The sequence below is a fragment of the Leuciscus leuciscus genome, assembly GCF_965113295.1.
Source record: "Leuciscus leuciscus genome assembly, chromosome: 12".
NCBI lineage: Eukaryota > Metazoa > Chordata > Actinopteri > Cypriniformes > Leuciscidae > Leuciscus > Leuciscus leuciscus.
The window spans coordinates 35562943-35582941 of record NC_138736.1 but is presented as its reverse complement, the minus strand read 5'-3'; the positions used below and the strand labels follow the sequence as shown (position 1 = coordinate 35582941).

Genomic DNA, 19999 nt, shown 5'->3' with positions numbered 1-19999 from the left:
TTTACATTGAATTAGAACCCTGGCATCAGACAGTTCGGTGATGTTTGCCGTCTTTCCTTCACCCATGTACTTTACATCTTTAACTGATGCAGTTTTACTGCATTTGACTACATTTGCCTAAACGGTCAATGTAAAATGAGCCCTGAAATAGTTTGCATTCATTCTCCATACACAGACGGCGTATGAAAATCATCAAAAACTGACAGATGAATTTAGGAAGAAGAATGAATTAAGCATTTTCCATGCACAGCATTTATGATATCTTTAAAATAAGGGCACATAATTGTTCTATGAGGATAGTAGATCTTAACTTAAAGGTTACACTTTTACAGTTAGGGCAAGTTGGCACATGTTTTAAGTCTTATATCTATTTATATCTATATATCTATATCTATATATATATATATATATATATATATATAGAATACAATATTTGGTTTGGTTAAACGGTTTTGGTTAGATCAAATATAACAATAAAATTGAAATAAATACATAAAATATTTGTGTTTCCTTAATGCAGTAAAAATAAGAAAAATTAATTAACAGATTTTTTACTGAATCAACTAATGATTCGTTAAAAGAACGAATAAACAATACAGTGGAATATGCAAATACGTATAATCCATCCACCGCGCGCGTCTGTGAGGTGTGTGTGAGCGCGCGCGCAAAAGCAGCGGGTCAGCGTGGCATTACGTGACGTCATAATGCCCCACTAAAAGCTCTCGTCTTTGATGGGACTGTCTCTGCGGCGTGTACTAAACCAGTAGAAAATGAACTTGACAAACTGCAGTAACAAGTTCGTGAAAGTGAGCTGCTAATACAATAACTCATTTTCAGCATGTCTCAAAGAACTCTTCCTTTGCTCATCATGAACCTCGGCGGAGAAATGATCTACATTCTGGATCAGCGCCTCCGAGCGCAGGATGAAAACGATGAGAAAACTCAGAGAGGTAACAAACCAACCAACCAACCCCATAGCCCATGATAACGAATCCTGCTTCAGTAAACTAGTGCATCAAAATGACCTTTAGCCTTGCACATCTTCACGTGTAGGCCTATTTGGTTTTTTTAATGAATGTATTATGAGAACAAAAACTAAAGTACAGACAATAAAGATGTGTGATTCTTGGTGGAAAACGGGGGGAAATTGTTAAATGCAAATAATAATAAAAAAATAAATAAAAGAAAAATAAAAGAAAGCAAATAATAGGGTAAAACTTTGACCATTGAAGCCACATCCACAAGTGTTCCACTGAATCTTCCTATTCAGTCTGTTCAGATGTCAGTCATTCTGCACATTATTGGACCTATGCCATAGTAATAAATATCAAAGTTTGTTTTTAAAGACATGTTTGTACCTTTACACAATAAACCTGTGCCCTGAAGCAAAACCAGTTAAGAACACAGTTGAGAAATATTTTTATTCTGACTAGTAAATATAATGAAAGTTTTTATAGAAATATCAGGAATAAGCCCTGTAGGCCTATGTTACCATGCATGATCATGCAATCTCATCTGATGTCAGGGTAATTTGTGTAACAGACAGATTAATGAACCTGAGTCATGGAGACTTGCATGAACTCACTCAAATGTAACAGGATTTTGGTCTGAACGCAGTTTCATTTCTTTTTTTGCAGGTGGTTGGACAGAAGATGACAGGAAAAGAGGTACAAGTTTTAAGTTTGTTACAAATATTTGATATGTCGTACATGTGCCATGCAGCGTGATCATGTGTGAAATAATCTGTTGTGGGAAAAAGCACACATTGAGCACACCATATAATAATTTATAAAAATATATATATTTTCAAAAATTAAGTCCAAAATAAGTCATTTAAAAATAAGATCCACTATATATCATAATTACTACCATAAAAAAAACGAACAAAAAATGATTTTATGATGCAAATTTCAGCAGCTTCTTTTTTTTTTTTTGTTATGTTGAAGATTTCACTCTTGCCTCAGTCTTTCTCTTTTTCTCAATTGTCATCATTCTGTTTCTGCAGTTATGAATGATATAGTGGGCACTATGTTCAATAAGGCTTTTCTAGAGGAGCTCTTGCGGCCGCAGGATCTGTATTCCCACCGAGCTCTGCGGACAGTTTTGACACGGATAGCACACACCTCCATTATGCGTCTTAACCCGGCCAGCATGGACAAGGTATGAACTCACCCTCTCCCCACGCAGAAACAAATAAATGTCTCGACTGAACTTAAAATGTCAATTTGCCATGATCAACAGGTTACTAAATGTGACAAAGTAAAAAAAGCAACTAAATTAAAGTCCACATAAACTGAATTTGCGATAGTCTTTTCTTCTTTATTGTGACGATCACTCACCAGAATAAGGGGTTCCTACTCGGCACTAAAAAGGTGTACCTAATAAAGTGGCCAGTGAGTGTGTATCTGAGTGAAACGGCTTCTCGAACAAGAAAAAATGTAGGGTGGGACTTAATTTTGTCCATGGGGAATTGTTTGGAAGTTTGGGGTTTGCTATTGGTCGATTTCATTTGAGTGACAGGTTGCCCGGCCCTTGAGCCAGTAAAATGACATCATAGAAGAGAAGAGATGTCACTGCAAGAGGGAGGGAATACATTTTTAAAGAAATAATGGTGCACGGATAAATTATTTATGATAAACACTGCAATATTCCATCAAAAATAAGAACTGTCCATTTTGATTTTGACATTTTTTTTTTTTAAACATGCAGTGTCCGACTCACTCCACTGCTTAACTTAAAAAGTAGACAAAATGCATTATTTTGGCTTTACTTGTGTTCCTGAACACTGTTCTTCTGAATATTAAGTAAACCAAAACATTTTTTTTTGCATTATTTAAATGATCTATGAATCATTAACAGTTTACACTGTTATGTAACTGTAGAATGCCGTTATTTCTTCTTGTTCCAACCCAGAAAACTGACTTAAATGTAGTCAGGCACATTCAATAATATTTCTAACTTGAATAAAACCAAATAATTTGAAGCACATTTTATAGAACAGTTTATATTTAATAGTGATTACCTGTTTAAATGTGTGTTGTTGTCTTTATTGTAGCTGTATGATTTGATGACTATGGCCTTTAAGTATCAGATCGTTCTGTGTCCACGTCCACAAGATTTACTGCTCATCACCTTCAACCACACGGACGCCATCAAGGAACTGGTTAAGGATAATCCCAGCCTCGTTAACCAGATCAACGAAGCCCAGCGGCAGCTTATTGAGGTAAATGTGCTCTGCTGTCCACCAACAACTAGTTTGCTTTGCACTTAGTTTCTAAATGTGGTGTAAACTATGGACGCTTGTTTCTCTGCCAGGAAATAAAATAAAATAAAAAAGGTGACTTTTAATCGGACAATTCTGACTTTTTTTCTTGCAATTGTAAGATTATATCTCACAATTCTGAGAGAAAAAAGTCATAATTGCAAGATATAAAGTCGCAATTACTTTTTTTATTCTGAGTTGGAAACCAGCTTCCATCTAGTTTCATTATGTAAAAAAATATATAAATGGATCTCTTTAAAATCTTTTGTTGTTGTGAAGTAATTCTATCTACACTCTATCGCACATCAAGTTGCTTTTCTGTGCCAAGATTATTGTTATTTCTAGTGCATACTTGAACATTCAAAAGCACCTCTTTCTAAGGTATACACACCCTTATCCGATGGTGAGTTTCAACTCATCCGACATACGCTGCTGGTTCTCTTTCAAGATATGCAAATCAGGGTGAGCTATTTACTTATGTGAAAGCTTATTGTTATAAGGGTTTGAAATGGATTGCTGCCAGATCATACAGCTGTATGCAAATCATAAAAAAGTCATGGCATTTTTTGTAAGAGCATTCAAGCGTGGTTATTTTGTCATGTAGTCATACATACAGATTTAATGAAATTTGTGACATTTGTCATTCACAGATCTCCATTTTCTTGAAAGAAAAAATCCAGAACCCTAACGGGCATTTTGTGATGCAGACCTCAGGGCCGGTGCCTCACGGATTTGAGGTTCCTGGTTTAATCAGGTAAAGCAGGTGAAGGTCAGAGGTCGCAGGCAGGCTCCTTATATTCTTTACTTTGGTTCTTCATCAGTAGCTTTTGACTGGAAAACACAGAGGTTTCATGGGAATATGATCACATCCTTACAGTCATACACTCGTTTGGTTCCTTCAGAATTCCAGTAAGCATTCTTGTCATGCAGGTGGTTTAATGCTAAAGGGCGCGAGCTGAGGAGATCAAGGTTCCCCAGTGGAGGAAGCTACACAAGTGCTGTACGCCCGGGCTCCATTGACCTCTCTGGAGACAGGGTCACACTTCTGGGCATCAACATGTAAATGTGAAAATTAATAATTAGGAATTATAAATACTTTTTAAAATTTCAATATTATATATTATTATTTGTAATATGTAAATAATAAAATGTAAATAATAATATAATAAATATATATAATAAATGTAATTACAATAAAATATATTTTATTATATACATTTAAATACATTTACAAAATAATATTTATTTACAATGTTATTTAATAGAGATAATTGTTTATTATAATACAAAATCATTATTATATTTATTACAAATAAACAGCAATAATTAATATTTTTCAAATAATCAAATTTATATAAAAAAGTAAGTTTATATACCAAATATATGTGAGTATAATATACACAAAAAAAATAATTAATTATATATATACACTACTGTTCAAAAGGTTGGTTTTTTTTAAAGAAATTAATACTTTTATTCAGCAAGGATGCATTAAATTAATCAAAAGTGACCGTGAAGACTTTTACATTGTCACAAAAATATATATATTTCAAATAAATGTTGTTCTTTTGAACTTTCTATTCATCAAAGAACCCTGGAAAAAAACCACAGTCTCCACAAACAAAAAATTAAGCAGCACAACTGTTTTCAACATTGATATTAATAATGATAATAATAGATGTTTCTTAAGCAGCAAATCAGCATTTTAAATGATTTCTGAAGGATCATGTGACACTGAAGACTGGAGTAATGATGCTGAAAATTCAGCTTTGCATCACAGGAATAAATAACACTTTAAAATGTATTCAAATAGAAAACAGCTATTTTAAAAAGTATTAATATTTCACAATATTACGTTTACTGTATTTTTGACCAATACACGTTATTTTAAGTGGGTGACACTTCAAATAACCTTATATTTGTGTTTTTTTCATCCTAAAACATATTTCTTAATTCACGCTCATGTGAATCTCTGATGACATCTGCACAGGTACAGCACACCCTCACCTGAAGACATGGATCCATCAAGCGCCTCTAACAGCAGAGGGAAACTAAAGCAGGTGCACCTGTCACAGGTCGGGGTGGAGCGCCAGCGGGCCGCCCACCCCTTCGCTTGCGTGCCGCCCCTGAGGAGCCGGCCGTGGACACGAAGGAAATGGCAGACACAGCATTCAAAATAAATATACACTTTATTAAATAATAAAAACAATGTTAAAAGTCTCTTCCACATCCTCCTTTCTTCGGGAGCAGGTTCTTCCAGCATCAGCAGGCTCTTCCAGCATCAGCCGGCTCTTCACTAGCCTCAGGCTCTTCCAACATTAACGGGCTCTTCCAGCATCAGCAGGCTCTTCCGGCATTAGCAGGCCCTTCCGGCATTAGCCGGCTCTTCACTAGCCTCAGGCTCTTCCAGCATTAACGGGCTCCTCCAGCATCAGCAGGCTCTTCCAGCACCAGCAGGCCCTTCCGGCATTAGCCGGTTCTTCACTAGCCTCCGGCAGAGAGTGGGAGATACATGTAACTCACAGCGTTAGCAGGGTCTTCACTGGACTCAGGCAGAGAGAGGAATGAATACATGCAACTCACAGCATTAGCAGGTTCTTCACTGGACTCAGACAGAGGGAGGAATAGACACGTGTAACTCACAGCATTAGCAGGCTCTTCACTGGACTTCAGACAGAGGGAGGAATAGACACGTGTAACTCACAGCATTAGCAGGCTCTTCAAGCATTAGCAGGCTCTTCAAGCATTAGCAAGCTCTTCAAGCATTAGCAGGCTCTTCACTGGACTCAGACAGAGGGAGGAATAGACACGTGTAACTCACAGCATTAGCAGGCTCTTCAAGCATTAGCAGGCTCTTCTCTGGACTCAGACAGAGGGAGGAATAGACAGCTGTAACTCACAGCATTAGCAGGCTCTTCTCTGGACTCAGACAGAGGGAGGAGTAGACACGTGTAACTCACAGCATTAGCAGGCTCTTCAAGCATTAGCAGGCTCTTCTCTGGACTCAGACAGAGGGAGGAATAGACAGCTGTGATTGCGAGTGAACAGCAGAAATAATTCCCAACTCACATTTCCACCACACACTGTAAGGTTTCACTCGTGCTCATTTCCACAATAAAACTGCAATTCAACAGACTCAGTGTACCAAGGCTTCCACCCGCAATCCAGCCGAGGTTTTCTCTGGCTCTCTCATCTGTCTCTCTCATCTGTCTCTCTCGTCCTCTCTCTCCCGCGGCCTCCCGCCGCGACCGCGGCCACGGCCGCTCACGTGCTGCCCGTCTCACCTCTCATTCTCGTCGTGTCCCCCTCTGCTCGTGCCTCTCTCTCCCGCGGCCACGGCCACGGCCACGGCCACGGCCACGGCCGCTCACGTGCTGCGCGTCTCTCTCTCACAACCCCCGCGGGGAAGAACCACACTCACTTTCTCTTCCTCTGACTTTTTATACTCATGAGCTAGTGTGGCCCCATTCAAACGCTCAGCGCAAATTACCCACACCTGCCGTCAATCCGCCACTAGGTTACCATAGCGACAGGCACTCACCCAGGCTTTGGGACGGTGTTTCGCTTCCCAAATCTCAGCGGGGACATTTCTCTAGCAGGGATAGTCCCGGGCTTATTTGTCACCCCGTGACATACCCCCCCACCAATCCGCTCCAGTCCCTGGAGCGGGACGCCGAAGAAAAGGGAAGAGAAAAACAAAAAAAGAAACAAAACAAAAATAAACAACAAAAAAAAGGAAAAAAAAACTGGTCGCCATACCTTCGGCCCACGGTTGCTCAACTCAGGGCGGCATCCTGCCGACTACGCCATTTTATGTCACAGGTCGGGGTGGAGCGCCAGCGGGCCGCCCACCCCTTCGCTTGCGTGCCGCCCCTGAGGAGCCGGCCGTGGACACGAAGGAAATGGCAGACACAGCATTCAAAATAAATATACACTTTATTAAATAATAAAAACAATGTTAAAAGTCTCTTCCACATCCTCCTTTCTTCGGGAGCAGGTTCTTCCAGCATCAGCAGGCTCTTCCAGCATCAGCCGGCTCTTCACTAGCCTCAGGCTCTTCCAACATTAACGGGCTCTTCCAGCATCAGCAGGCTCTTCCGGCATTAGCAGGCCCTTCCGGCATTAGCCGGCTCTTCACTAGCCTCAGGCTCTTCCAGCATTAACGGGCTCCTCCAGCATCAGCAGGCTCTTCCAGCACCAGCAGGCCCTTCCGGCATTAGCCGGTTCTTCACTAGCCTCCGGCAGAGAGTGGGAGATACATGTAACTCACAGCGTTAGCAGGGTCTTCACTGGACTCAGGCAGAGAGAGGAATGAATACATGCAACTCACAGCATTAGCAGGTTCTTCACTGGACTCAGACAGAGGGAGGAATAGACACGTGTAACTCACAGCATTAGCAGGCTCTTCACTGGACTTCAGACAGAGGGAGGAATAGACACGTGTAACTCACAGCATTAGCAGGCTCTTCAAGCATTAGCAGGCTCTTCAAGCATTAGCAAGCTCTTCAAGCATTAGCAGGCTCTTCACTGGACTCAGACAGAGGGAGGAATAGACACGTGTAACTCACAGCATTAGCAGGCTCTTCAAGCATTAGCAGGCTCTTCTCTGGACTCAGACAGAGGGAGGAATAGACAGCTGTAACTCACAGCATTAGCAGGCTCTTCTCTGGACTCAGACAGAGGGAGGAGTAGACACGTGTAACTCACAGCATTAGCAGGCTCTTCAAGCATTAGCAGGCTCTTCTCTGGACTCAGACAGAGGGAGGAATAGACAGCTGTGATTGCGAGTGAACAGCAGAAATAATTCCCAACTCACATTTCCACCACACACTGTAAGGTTTCACTCGTGCTCATTTCCACAATAAAACTGCAATTCAACAGACTCAGTGTACCAAGGCTTCCACCCGCAATCCAGCCGAGGTTTTCTCTGGCTCTCTCATCTGTCTCTCTCATCTGTCTCTCTCGTCCTCTCTCTCCCGCGGCCTCCCGCCGCGACCGCGGCCACGGCCGCTCACGTGCTGCCCGTCTCACCTCTCATTCTCGTCGTGTCCCCCTCTGCTCGTGCCTCTCTCTCCCGCGGCCACGGCCACGGCCACGGCCACGGCCACGGCCGCTCACGTGCTGCGCGTCTCTCTCTCACAACCCCCGCGGGGAAGAACCACACTCACTTTCTCTTCCTCTGACTTTTTATACTCATGAGCTAGTGTGGCCCCATTCAAACGCTCAGCGCAAATTACCCACACCTGCCGTCAATCCGCCACTAGGTTACCATAGCGACAGGCACTCACCCAGGCTTTGGGACGGTGTTTCGCTTCCCAAATCTCAGCGGGGACATTTCTCTAGCAGGGATAGTCCCGGGCTTATTTGTCACCCCGTGACACACCCTCACTGCAGGCATCATGGGACATTCCAGCAGACTGCTCATGTTGAGGGGAAAAAGCACAAAACTAAATTAGGCTAACGTTTCATACTTAAGTTATATTAGTAATATGAAGTGTTATCTTTGCAACACAAGGCTCTCTGGATGTCATTGTATTTTTGTGTGAATATCTGGACAGGCAGACACAACCCCCAATCCTCTGGCCACAGAAGAACTCAATCTACTCGCTAAACTAATGGGTGGAATGGAGGTGCAGAAACTCTTGAATGTGGACGCTGGTTTCAGAGTCAACCTGTGGACCTTAGATCAGGAGGAGGAGGAGGAGGGCATGTAAGCATTACTAATCCAGACATAATCCTGCCACGTCCACACACAACCTCAGAGGCATGGTTGATACTTTGTCCTTTATAAATACTGTATATGTGTGTGTGTTTGTGTGTGGATAAAAGCATTTTCAACATCTCATTTTGTATTGCAAAGAATAATGAAGGTGAACTGTTGTTTTAAAATATAGTGTTACTGAAGGACTGATTAAAAATAACAGGTTAAAATGTTTGTTACTCTAACCTTTTCTCAAACTTTTTCAGTGGAATTTCTGAAGGAACAGAGCACCAGTCATCTAGAGTCATTAACATACAAGTCCCACAGGTGATGTGTCATGCACTTCACAAAACTGCTCAAGTCCTCGTTTGGCTTTTTTTGTTGCCCATGGCTGGCAATGGCCTATGCGTCTAGTAAATCAGACTCACGCAATTGACACTTTTCAGTCGCTCTCACGCCACACATCCATTTTCTCATGCAGAGAAAAAAAAATCGCGAAGAAGAGGACACTGTCACCGACAGACAAGAGAGAGCAGGCTACTCTTCATATGAAACAAATATGAACCTCTCAAATTCGGTCAATTTTTTAATCCTGTCAATTCAAACAATAAATACCGTTTTGGCGCTTGTAAATGTGACGTGACAGATCGCCTCAGTTCAAGCGGCACGTGAACCGATCATCTCTTACTCTTACTACTACTAGTTAATAGTGAATAAACATAAATTAACAATAGGTATGTTGAAAGTTACAGTACAACTTGCATAATATCGATCAATCAGTGTTTTTCACACGTGGAAATGGTCAATAAAACAGCTGGAGAACATATGTCACATAACGTTACATTTAGGCCTACCTCAGGAAAGCCATTTAATGACCATAGCACATTAGTTGGCTACAAAATATGGCCATAGAGAGGAGTATTTTGCTCAATTTTGCACCAATGTTAAATTTTTCTAAATGTCATAATCATTTAACAAACAAGTATTCGAATTCAATGAGCTCATTGTTTCTGTATTAAATTATTACATTGTGTAAATTAATACATTTTTAGCTAACTGTAACTTTGTATATGTAGCCTACATTTCTGAAATACTTAACTTACAAATACTTATCTCTGATAACAGATCACTCTAAATTGTAATATGGACTCATGCACTTTCTGTAAAGCTGCTTTGAAATTAAATGTATTGTGAAAAGCGCTATACAAATAAATGTGAATTGAATATAATATGTTACTAGAGTGCACATGATATTTTTACTTATATCATTAAAATATTATTACGTTGTTATTATTTTTAAAAAACACATTTACAGTATATTTGAGTTGTTATTTTTAACCTTAATCTATTAACGCATCTACTGTACCTAATATTTATCTAAATGAATCGATATTAAATCAAGATCGGAATCAAATCACACGGAATTGAAAAAGCAATAATAAAAACAGTGGCCTACCAGTCATTGCACCATGTTGAAACATGTTGTCACTAAAATGGAACTTCTGTTTAGTTACCAAATATTTTGACAATCATAATACACTTATCCATAATTTTCCATAATTCTCACTCCAAGCTAAACTTAAAATTTGGCAGCCCTGCTTATACTAATAAACACCAGTTTTCCTCCAGGGCAAGCTTACATTAGAGAGCTTTTTAACATTTGATATGAATTCCATTCAAAAGGAAGTTAACACCAAAACAAGCAACCACACATTTGCTACTGTTAATTCAGGAATATTTTATGAATTTGCAATAATGTTTTAGTTGACAATAACTTTATAAGTACATGCCAACATTTTATATTCATCTCATTCAAATTCCACGCTGGGTTTGTTGTAATCTCGAACCACATCAATACTACTGTAAAGAGACCAATTTTTTTGTTTGTTTTTACGTTAGTGACACATCTATACGATTATTTTATTATTACTGAACTGCAGTAAATGGGACAATAGAAATCACTTTTTATATGCTTCTCAGCCCCGGTGAGGGCTGGAGCAGTCAGAGGAAGGATCCGTTGAGCCTGACCCAACCCATCCCATCCCACCCCCCCTTATAACTAGGGCACAGTACTTACATCAATTCATACTATACCAATCCTGCTGATTTCAACATTCAAACACAAAACACTCAATCATACACAAACTTATACGCACGATAATGTTTATTCTAGCACGCGCACGCACGCACACACACACACACACACACACACCCTTCCTTCTCCACCCTCATGGTAATCTATCCCCAAATTTATTTATATATATATATATATATATATATTTTTTTTTTTTTTTGTCTTGTCAATTACTGTTCTTATTTGTTTCATGTTGAATGTGTGATACAGGCTTTCTCTATATATATTTTTTTTATAACATCAAATAATCATTGTATGCTGTACGCTTTGTCTTTTACACTTTGTTTGGGTTTTGTATCATGTGTGTGGTGTTGCCAATATTTGTATAACACTTATTGAAAATAATAAAATAAAATAAAAAAATAAAAAACTTTTTAAAAATATCAGTTCTTTCTTATTCCTGAGTTTTTACCTTTGTATTCCAGGATCGGCTGGCCAGTACTGAGCTGGCACGCATAGCAGGAGAATTTGATGAAGAGGGAAGCCAGACAGAGGGACCCGGGAACAAGGGGGACGACTTGCTGGCCATGATGGATGAGCTCTGAAGGGCAGTCGCTGAAGGCCATGAGTCAGGAAGCATGAGGTAGGTCTGATAGGTCACAAAAATAAATGGGAGATTTGAAAATGCCTGGAATAGATAAATTCAGAAACATAATTAAGAACAATCTGGATGCAACATTTTACTGTGTTGATGATTTTATTTATGCTTAAATAAAATAAAATACATAATGCAATGTGTTTTCAACTTTTTGCAAATGTTTTTAACTATAGACTACATTAAGGGCACATTTTTTGAAAAATGTCTCCTGAAACTGGCAGATCTGACAAAATCTCTTCTGGGGACGTCTTCAAGAGGGAAATTACTCGTCTAAAATGTCAGTTCAGTTGATTGATGTTCGCTTTCTGTTGGACCTCTAATTTACACCCACAATAACCGATTCATCTGTCAACTATTTTAAGTTCGCTGGAACAAAACATGTTTCATTCTGATGACTAAAAAAACTATGGTTTCCTGCTGTCATTCATTCAAATCTCATTGTAACCTGTTTTTCGGGCACTGCCACTGCTGTTTCATTAGTGTTTACAATATGTGCATCACAAAATCTATAAAGACATGATTAAAATAACAGAAAAAACTCTGAGAAAAAATATATACTGTAGCTTTTGGGTAAACAAAAGGACACAATAAAACCACACATGCATAAATTTAGACAACTGTCAAGGATGTAAAAAATGTGATTTAATTGTTGAACTGTGTTCTCAGTATAAGATTTTAGGTCGCAGCAATTTGTCACAGTTTTAAATGTTGTGTTTTAAGTAATTAGCTACTTTTCATAATTGCTGTAGTCAAATGTAGGGGACACAGCAATTAATACATGTTAAATACAAGTATGTTGTGGGTGCTTTTTAACTTTAGACAGTATTTTAAATTTTAAAAACAAAGCTATTCTCAGCAGATGTCCATTGTGACAACATACCCCGCCACATCAGTCAGTGTGTTAAATTAATTGTATTTTCTTTCTTGAACAACAACAGAGAAATCAACTGATTTAACTTTAAGAATAATAGTCCAGTCATTTTATGAAAAAAGGTTGAACAAATCGCAACAGAAGCAAACTCAACTGATTTTATATCCTCAATATATCCTGAGTAAGGAAAAAAAAGCCCCGAAGAAACCCATTAGGGGAAAGATTTCGAAAAAGACTCAAATATACCCCATTCATACGCCTATTCATTCTTTTTCTAGACAAACGGTGCATAATCTAATTACGTATGTGCTAATTTGCATAAATACCACAACCGATCTAAACATTGGGTATAGCCACGTGAAAATGTCTTGTTGAATCTTGTTGACACATAACAATAAAATACTTAATGTTAAGGTCTGAATGGAACCCATTTAGGCTACCCATGAGTATTAATACATAGAGGCAGGAAGAAGTACTTTAGAAACCAGCCTTTATTAATTATTATTGCAGAGATGGGGTTTGGGGCTGGGTCCGTGGGACTGTTTCTGGGGGAAGAACAGGAGACAAGGGTAAGGAGAATGCAGAAGACAAAAGGTAGGCAAAATAAAAGTGAATCCCCAGAAACAGTCCCACGGACCCAGCCCCAAACCCCATCTCTGCAATAATAATTAATAAAGGCTGGTTTCTAAAGTACTTCTTCCTGCCTCTATTAATACTCATGGGTAGCCTAAATGGGTTCCATTCAGACCTTAACATTAAGTATTTTACTGTTATGTGTCAACAAGATTCAACAAGACATTTTCACGTGGCTATACCCAATGTTTAGATCTGTTGTGGTATTTATGCAAATTAGCACATCTGTCTTTTTTTGTCTTTTTTTTTTTTTTGTCTTGATGTAATTTGTAAGTAATCAACTCGTAATTTCCATGGTGATATCTAAAGGTTCAAATGTTTACCCTATTCATGTGAGAAAAAGAATGAATAGGCGTATGAATGGGGTATATTTGGGTCTTTTTCGAAACTTTCCCCTAATGGAATTCTTCGGGGCTTTTTTTTCCTTACTCAGGATATATTGAGGATACAAAATCAGTTGAGTTTGCTTCTGTTGCAATTTGTTCAAGGTTGACCCCCATTTTGGCTTAAAATGACTGGACTATAACCGAGATAAATATTCACAAAAAAATTTATAACACGTCACCTATGATGTTTATCCAAGCAACTCGCTAGAGGGAGCGCGCGAACGATTTCAACCGGTACGTCTTGATGACGTCACTCTCCTCTGCGACGAAGCGCGGAGCTCGAAACCTGATGTAAATATCATGTTTTGAGCATGTTAGACAACATCAAGTAAGGTAATCAAACGAATATTTTTACTTTAAGAGACATTTATGAGTGACCCTGGATTATGTGAGGGTTAAATGATCATAGTAGATATTTCCTCTCTGATCGTATGCTATATCTTTAGTTAAATACAGTTGCAGGAAAGTTTAATATTTGTTGACGTCTTTTGATGATTCGCGACTAGGATCGTTTTCAATTTCACTACAACCTATTCGTTTAATGGTACTTCATTAGATACTTATATTAATAGTATCTGGATGAATGGCGGATAAAACTGGCAAAAAAAAATATCAAATTTTAGGACTTTCTATACTTATTAGAGTGTTGTGTATGAAATGCAATATGTACATATCTCAAGAATGTAATTAACCATTTTTTTTTGGTGAATCAGATCTTTTTCCCCATGAAAATGTCAATCCTGGGTGAATTTTTTAATTTCTACCAATGTTGGCACATAACGTTACAAATGTACTGATATCCATAATTGGAGCTCAACAAACAATAAGTGCTCGTAAAACTACATTTTAATCACAATTAATATAATCAATTTGGGTTTTCATATAGACATGGGCTCATTTTTGGCTGCTGATAACTCAAAATTCAGAACCAAATAATAATAATAATATGTTTATTTTATATAGCGCCTTTCTGAGGACTCAAGGTCGCTTTTTAAAATTTAAAATAAAGATGGAAAATGTATACAAATGTTTTCCAATAAAGTAAATAAGACTTGTTTTATCACTAAATCAACAAAAAAAAACTGAATTGTGTAATCTAACACACAAATATGAGTTAAATGAATTGCCTGTGTCATTGTTAGCCGGAATGACACACTGTTCGACAGAAGGACATTCTGCAATATTTTTCAGGATTACCATAAAAACCATCCTCAGTATCATTTTTCTTTCCAACACTCAAACTTGAAATAAAGTAAGAGACACTGACAAGTTTTTAATGATTTAAAAATCTGTAAAATTTCAGTAAATCTCAAATTATAATGCTTCATAAACAATGGCCAAGGGTATAGTCCACCACATTATACAGCTAAAACATTTAGGCTTATTGCAAATGAGTCAAGTCACCTTAATTTATACAGCGCTTTTAACAATATAGATTGTTTCAAAGCAGCTTTACATTGATAATAGGAAATTAAAGTAACAGAGATTGTTTTGGCTTTACAGCAGCTCTAGAATAAAGTTATTGTCCAGCTAAAGTTAGTTTTGATTGATTGATTGATTGATTCACTTCCGCTGCAACGATCATTAGTTATTAACTTTGGGGCCGCTAACACGACACCGTTAACCCTTAAGTTCTCTCTGCGCAAACTCTATAAACGCGAACCTGTGAGAACGCTGACGGCGTGCACATGCGTATTACGTGTTTAGTTTATAGGAATGTGAACCTATTTCGATTAATATTTAAGTTTGCTTGTTACTGATACATTATCATTCCACTGAGTCATCACTATAATACCTTGCTCTCTTTTGTCCAAGAGACTCAGCCTTGGCTTCTGCATCTGCGTTTATCCTGGCTCTGAACCGTCTCTGTCTCTCTTTATTAGACAGAGGCATCTGGAAGAACACAATTAACCTTAAAACACCAGAAGCTATAGGCTACTAAAGCTTTAATAAAATGTTGATAAATATCATGATTTGACCATTAACATTACAAAATTCAATTCAAGGATAATGACCCATGTGACTCATTGAATCATATGAAATCAAGATGAATGACAATTATGTAAATAATGTTAATGTTAATAATATAACTATAATAACTATGCCTAAAAGTTTACAAATGTTAATTCAAAACTAGATTTTTATGTCATTCTGGATAACGGATGACATGTCCTGGCTAACAGAGGTTTTTTGTTATCCAGGAATGACATGTTGTCCAGGGATGACATGTTGTCCAGGGATGACAAAAAAATATTGTTTTCTTTATAATCAGGCACTAACTTAAACACCTATGGAAAACTACAACTTAGCTATCATCACTTAAAGTAATTTTGTAGGTCAAATAGATCGTTTTTTAATATAAAAACATTATAAATATTTTATCAAGTGTTATCCAAAAGAACACATGATATTGCTGCAAAGTGCACCAGTGACCGAAAAGGTTAAAATATCAACATTTTAAGAGACGCTTCCTGACCTTTGCACATGTTCTGGTGCTCCTTCAGGGTCTTCTTTTTGATACAATATTATGTCACATGACATACCAAAAATGCATTATGGTCCAAAATGGTCATTGATGTCTGTTATCCAGGAATGACATTAGAGAAATCACAATTTGGAGACAAAAGTCTTTCTGTCATAAAAATGTAAATAAGCTTAGTATCATCACTATATTTGTAGGTATCATTGAAAACATAAATACAATTATGCCCAAGTAGATTTTAAATACTTTTTAATATTTTTTACATTTTTGTATTCAGATTTTAAGCCGGGACAGAGACCCGGAATGACATTTTGAGCTCAATAGTTCCTTAAAGATTAATTATTTATAATGAATTCTCACATGAGTAATTAAAGAGGAGGAAGTTGAGTCTCTTAATGAAGTGCATTTAAAAATGTATACATTTTTAAAATTATGAATATGCTTTGGACACCAGAATTGACATGCCATGTCATTGATCCATGTAATGAATAGTGACTAACGTTATTCAGTTAGTCATTAGTCTTTGCAACTAGTCACTGTTCCAATACTACTTCTAAACTATTGACAAATGGGGAACTTATAGTTGCTAGTGAAATTGAAAAGATACTAATCACTACTGAGGAAAAAAAAGATCAACCGTTGTAGCATATAAATACATACTAGTTAAAGTAATAAATGTTAAAACTGGTGGTAAAATATATAGTGATATATTGTAACTGATATATCTGGAAGAAGTGAGACCCATATTGGAAATGTGTAACCTCAAAATGAAAATTCAACAAGATTTTGTGTATATACAAACAACACTTTGTTTGATATATTATTTATGCAATGCAAATACATTCATTTTTTGTGGCTAAAAAAATCAGAGAAAATGTAATTAATTTAATTTATGTCTACAGAAATTGACTATTACTTTTTCATTCTGCATTTCACCTTGCTTGGTAAAGCTAATTTGCAGGTTTTCCTTCAAACATTTAATAAGGTGCTATATGTGGTTTGTCTGTCAGCAGAGCATCTCAGAAGCCTGTAATTAAAAACATTAAAATAGAAATGTTGCGTATGTGGCTGGATGTGTAATAATACAAATCATTTGTTTATTTGGGCAGCCGTTTCACAGTTAATTGGCAGAGAATCACCAGTATTTATCTGCTTATTCTTGGCATTGTCTGACTGTTAATGATTTCTCTGTGCAGAGGTGAACATGGAAGTGAGCCATTCGATCCGTGAGCGCACCATCGCCGAGAACAGCCTGGTGATTCTCCTGCAGGGTCTGCATGGTCAGGTGACCACCGTTGACCTGCGAGACGAGAGCACGGCCAGGGGACGCGTTATTAACGTGGACGCTTTCATGAACATCCGGCTGGAGAAGGTTCTGTACAGGGACAGACGTGGACGTATGTCCAGTATGGACGACCTGTTTGTCACTGGCCGAAACGTGCGCTATGTCCACATCCCGGACCACATGAACATCAGAGAGACAATAGAGTCCCAGCTCGCCAAAATACACCGCGTGCGAAACTTTGGAGCAGGTGGTGGACGGAAAGAATACTCGAAGAAAAAATAGTTTATGTGTGAGATTAATGTTTGTCTTGTATGGTTTTTGGAATGCGCACTATTATTTGTAATGCAGTCATGAAGCAAAAAGTTATGTGTACATTGTGGCTAGTAAGTAACTGGAAAAGTTCTGTATGTGTTCTCATGGAACAGTGTGGGAAAAGTGATTTCTGTTTACTTTGTACTGCTCTAGTGGTTTGAAAATTCAATAAACGGATGAATGTGATGAAATAACCATTGATTGATGAGTTGTTTAACTTGACGTTGTGTTTGATTAGACAACGCCTCTAATTACTGTGTTCTTATTCTTAATGCTGATGTTAATATCTCTTTACAAGTACACTTATAATTAAGTTTATAGAGTTTACATATGCAAATATTGGTACTTTAAAAGCCCAACTCAACACACTGTTTGCAGGGAACTTTTTTTTTTAATTTGTGGTAAAATATTAGGATTTTAATAAGATAAAAGGTATAACTAATAGAACATAGTCATTGATTGGACTTGAGAGGAATTATCTAACTTGGCAAGCTATTGGAAAAGTAAATGTACTTATTCGTAAAGTTGTGTAAAATGAGCAATCAAATCAATTTGAGCCTTTAGATCAGACTGAAAACAAGGAATGCTTTTGTCTCCTAAGTTTCCTCATTCTTCTGTTTTTGTCTCAGCTTGTGGTCAATGTGGCAAGAGGTTTTAAATCGTATTTTGGAACAATATTATTTTGCTTCCAGAATGCTATACATGCATTTTGCCATTGCGTATGAGGATGCAGGAATTTTTCGGTGACCACATAATCATCATCTTTGAAATGACTCATAAACCTCATTCCTGTTCGGACACAAGCCACAGTTACAGGAAAACAGGAATATTCTGGTTAACAAAAACATTACACAACATAAAAAATTGCGTTGCCCATTATGAAATTTGAATCCAATAAGGGATATATTATTTTTAAGGTGTTGATTTTTACTACATGCTTTGTTTGACTTTCAAATAAAGCTTGTTTGCAGTATTTTAAACAGGAAAATGTGATCCTTTGTCCTTTATGATGGGAAAAGTGGCTCAAATGTGCTACATAACAAGAATCAACCTCATTGGTTCTTGTTGAAGCTCAAACGTGCTGCGTAACACTAGAATGAACCTCATTGGTTATTGCTGAAGCTCAAACGTGCTGCGTAACACTAGAATGAACCTCATTGGTTCTTGCTGAAGCTCAAACGTGCTGCGTAACATGAGAATGAACCTCATTGGTTCTTACAGAAGCTCAAACGTGCTGCGTAACACGAGAATGAACCTCATTGGTTCTTACAGAAGCTCAAACGTGCTGCGTAACACGAGAATGAACCTCATTGGTTCTTACAGAAGCTCAAACGTGCTGCGTAACACGAGAATGAACCTCATTGGTTCTCACACATCAAGTTCCTTTTACCACAACTGATGTGTGAATTGATGAATGTTTATGTGAATAAAAGCCTCAATTTTATCTGTTCATCGTGTCTCTTCAGAAAATGTGGACTATACCACTCAATTCATATTGATTCGTTTTACGATCTCTTTATAAACTTTTTGAAGCGTCAAACTGGTAGTTGTGTAGCTGTGAACTGAGGGACAGAAAGGTTATATCATCTGAAGAGCATGGCTCATTGTACCGTCAAAGATCGAAGGTTTTCATTGGTTGTTGCTAGGCTTGGGACGACGCACGGTTTAGAGTGGCTTCTCGGTGGACGGGAGGGAACACAAAGAGCTCTTTTAATCCAGCATTAGCCTGAAGCTGAGGCGCTGTGCCCACTGCATTTCCCTACATTTCCTGTACTGTTCCACCCCACAGGGTTAACCCTCAACACACAGATCTCTCTCTCTCTCTCTCTCTCTCTCTCTCTCTCTCTCTCTCTCGAATGTTAGACGTGGCCCGTCCCAGAGGCTGGGCCTTATTCAAGCCCGCACACGCTGGCTGAAAGAGACATCATTTAGGTGCCCGAGCCCGAGTGTTTGAATGTTGAAAGACAAACAGAAACATAAAGAGGCTGGTTTGAGGTTTACATTTGCTATTTATCATTACTTTTGAGCTCTGCATGTTGCATTTGAAGGACATTTATTTTGGCTCCCTTTGTAAGTGTTAATACTGTAAGAAGTTTTTCTGAAGAAAATTGAGCAGGGCTTGGTCGTATACAAATGTATTTTAATCAGCTGGTGTTTTGGTGATTTTAATGTTATACTAATGACTCAGACAAAGAGACAATACTTGTCTTAATTTTATATATCAAAATATTATATTCACTACTACCTTTCAAAAGTTCAAGGTCATTTTTTAAAATGTTTATAATGTTACAATAGATTTCTATTCAAATAAATTATGTTTTTTACTCTTTAAAAA

The 19999-nt window shown here is 37.9% G+C and overlaps 2 protein-coding genes and 1 long non-coding RNA gene across 4 annotated transcripts; 2 read left to right on the top strand and 1 right to left on the bottom strand.

Annotated features, from left to right (window-relative positions):
- Positions 1–717: 717 nt before the first annotated feature.
- oscp1a (organic solute carrier partner 1a) lies at positions 718–11987 on the top strand. The gene is made up of 11 exons (XM_082185789.1): positions 718–950; positions 1638–1667; positions 2006–2160; positions 3056–3223; positions 3644–3724; positions 3913–4016; positions 4193–4321; positions 5253–5322; positions 8821–8972; positions 9230–9290; positions 11523–11987. Exons 1-11 carry the CDS (start codon positions 839–841, stop codon positions 11640–11642), a joined length of 1182 nt encoding a protein of 393 aa, XP_082041915.1. The 5' UTR covers positions 718–838; the 3' UTR covers positions 11643–11987.
- On the bottom strand, positions 5318–8633 carry LOC309510856. Its single transcript, XR_014210450.1, has 3 exons — positions 8368–8633; positions 6621–8327; positions 5318–6580 (listed from the first exon to the last, which is right to left on the bottom strand). It is a non-coding gene; the product is annotated as an uncharacterized lncRNA (long non-coding RNA).
- Positions 11988–13786: 1799 nt separating the features above from the next.
- On the top strand, positions 13787–17859 carry lsm10 (LSM10, U7 small nuclear RNA associated). 2 transcript variants are annotated; one of them, XM_082185791.1, is made up of 2 exons: positions 13787–13918; positions 17264–17859. In XM_082185791.1, exon 2 carries the CDS (start codon positions 17272–17274, stop codon positions 17632–17634), a length of 363 nt encoding a protein of 120 aa, XP_082041917.1. In that variant the 5' UTR covers positions 13787–13918; positions 17264–17271; the 3' UTR covers positions 17635–17859. The 2 variants fall into 2 exon arrangements, with proteins under 2 accessions (XP_082041917.1, XP_082041918.1); XM_082185792.1 differs by having other exon boundaries at positions 13798–13913.
- The last annotated feature ends 2140 nt before the right edge of the window (positions 17860–19999 follow it).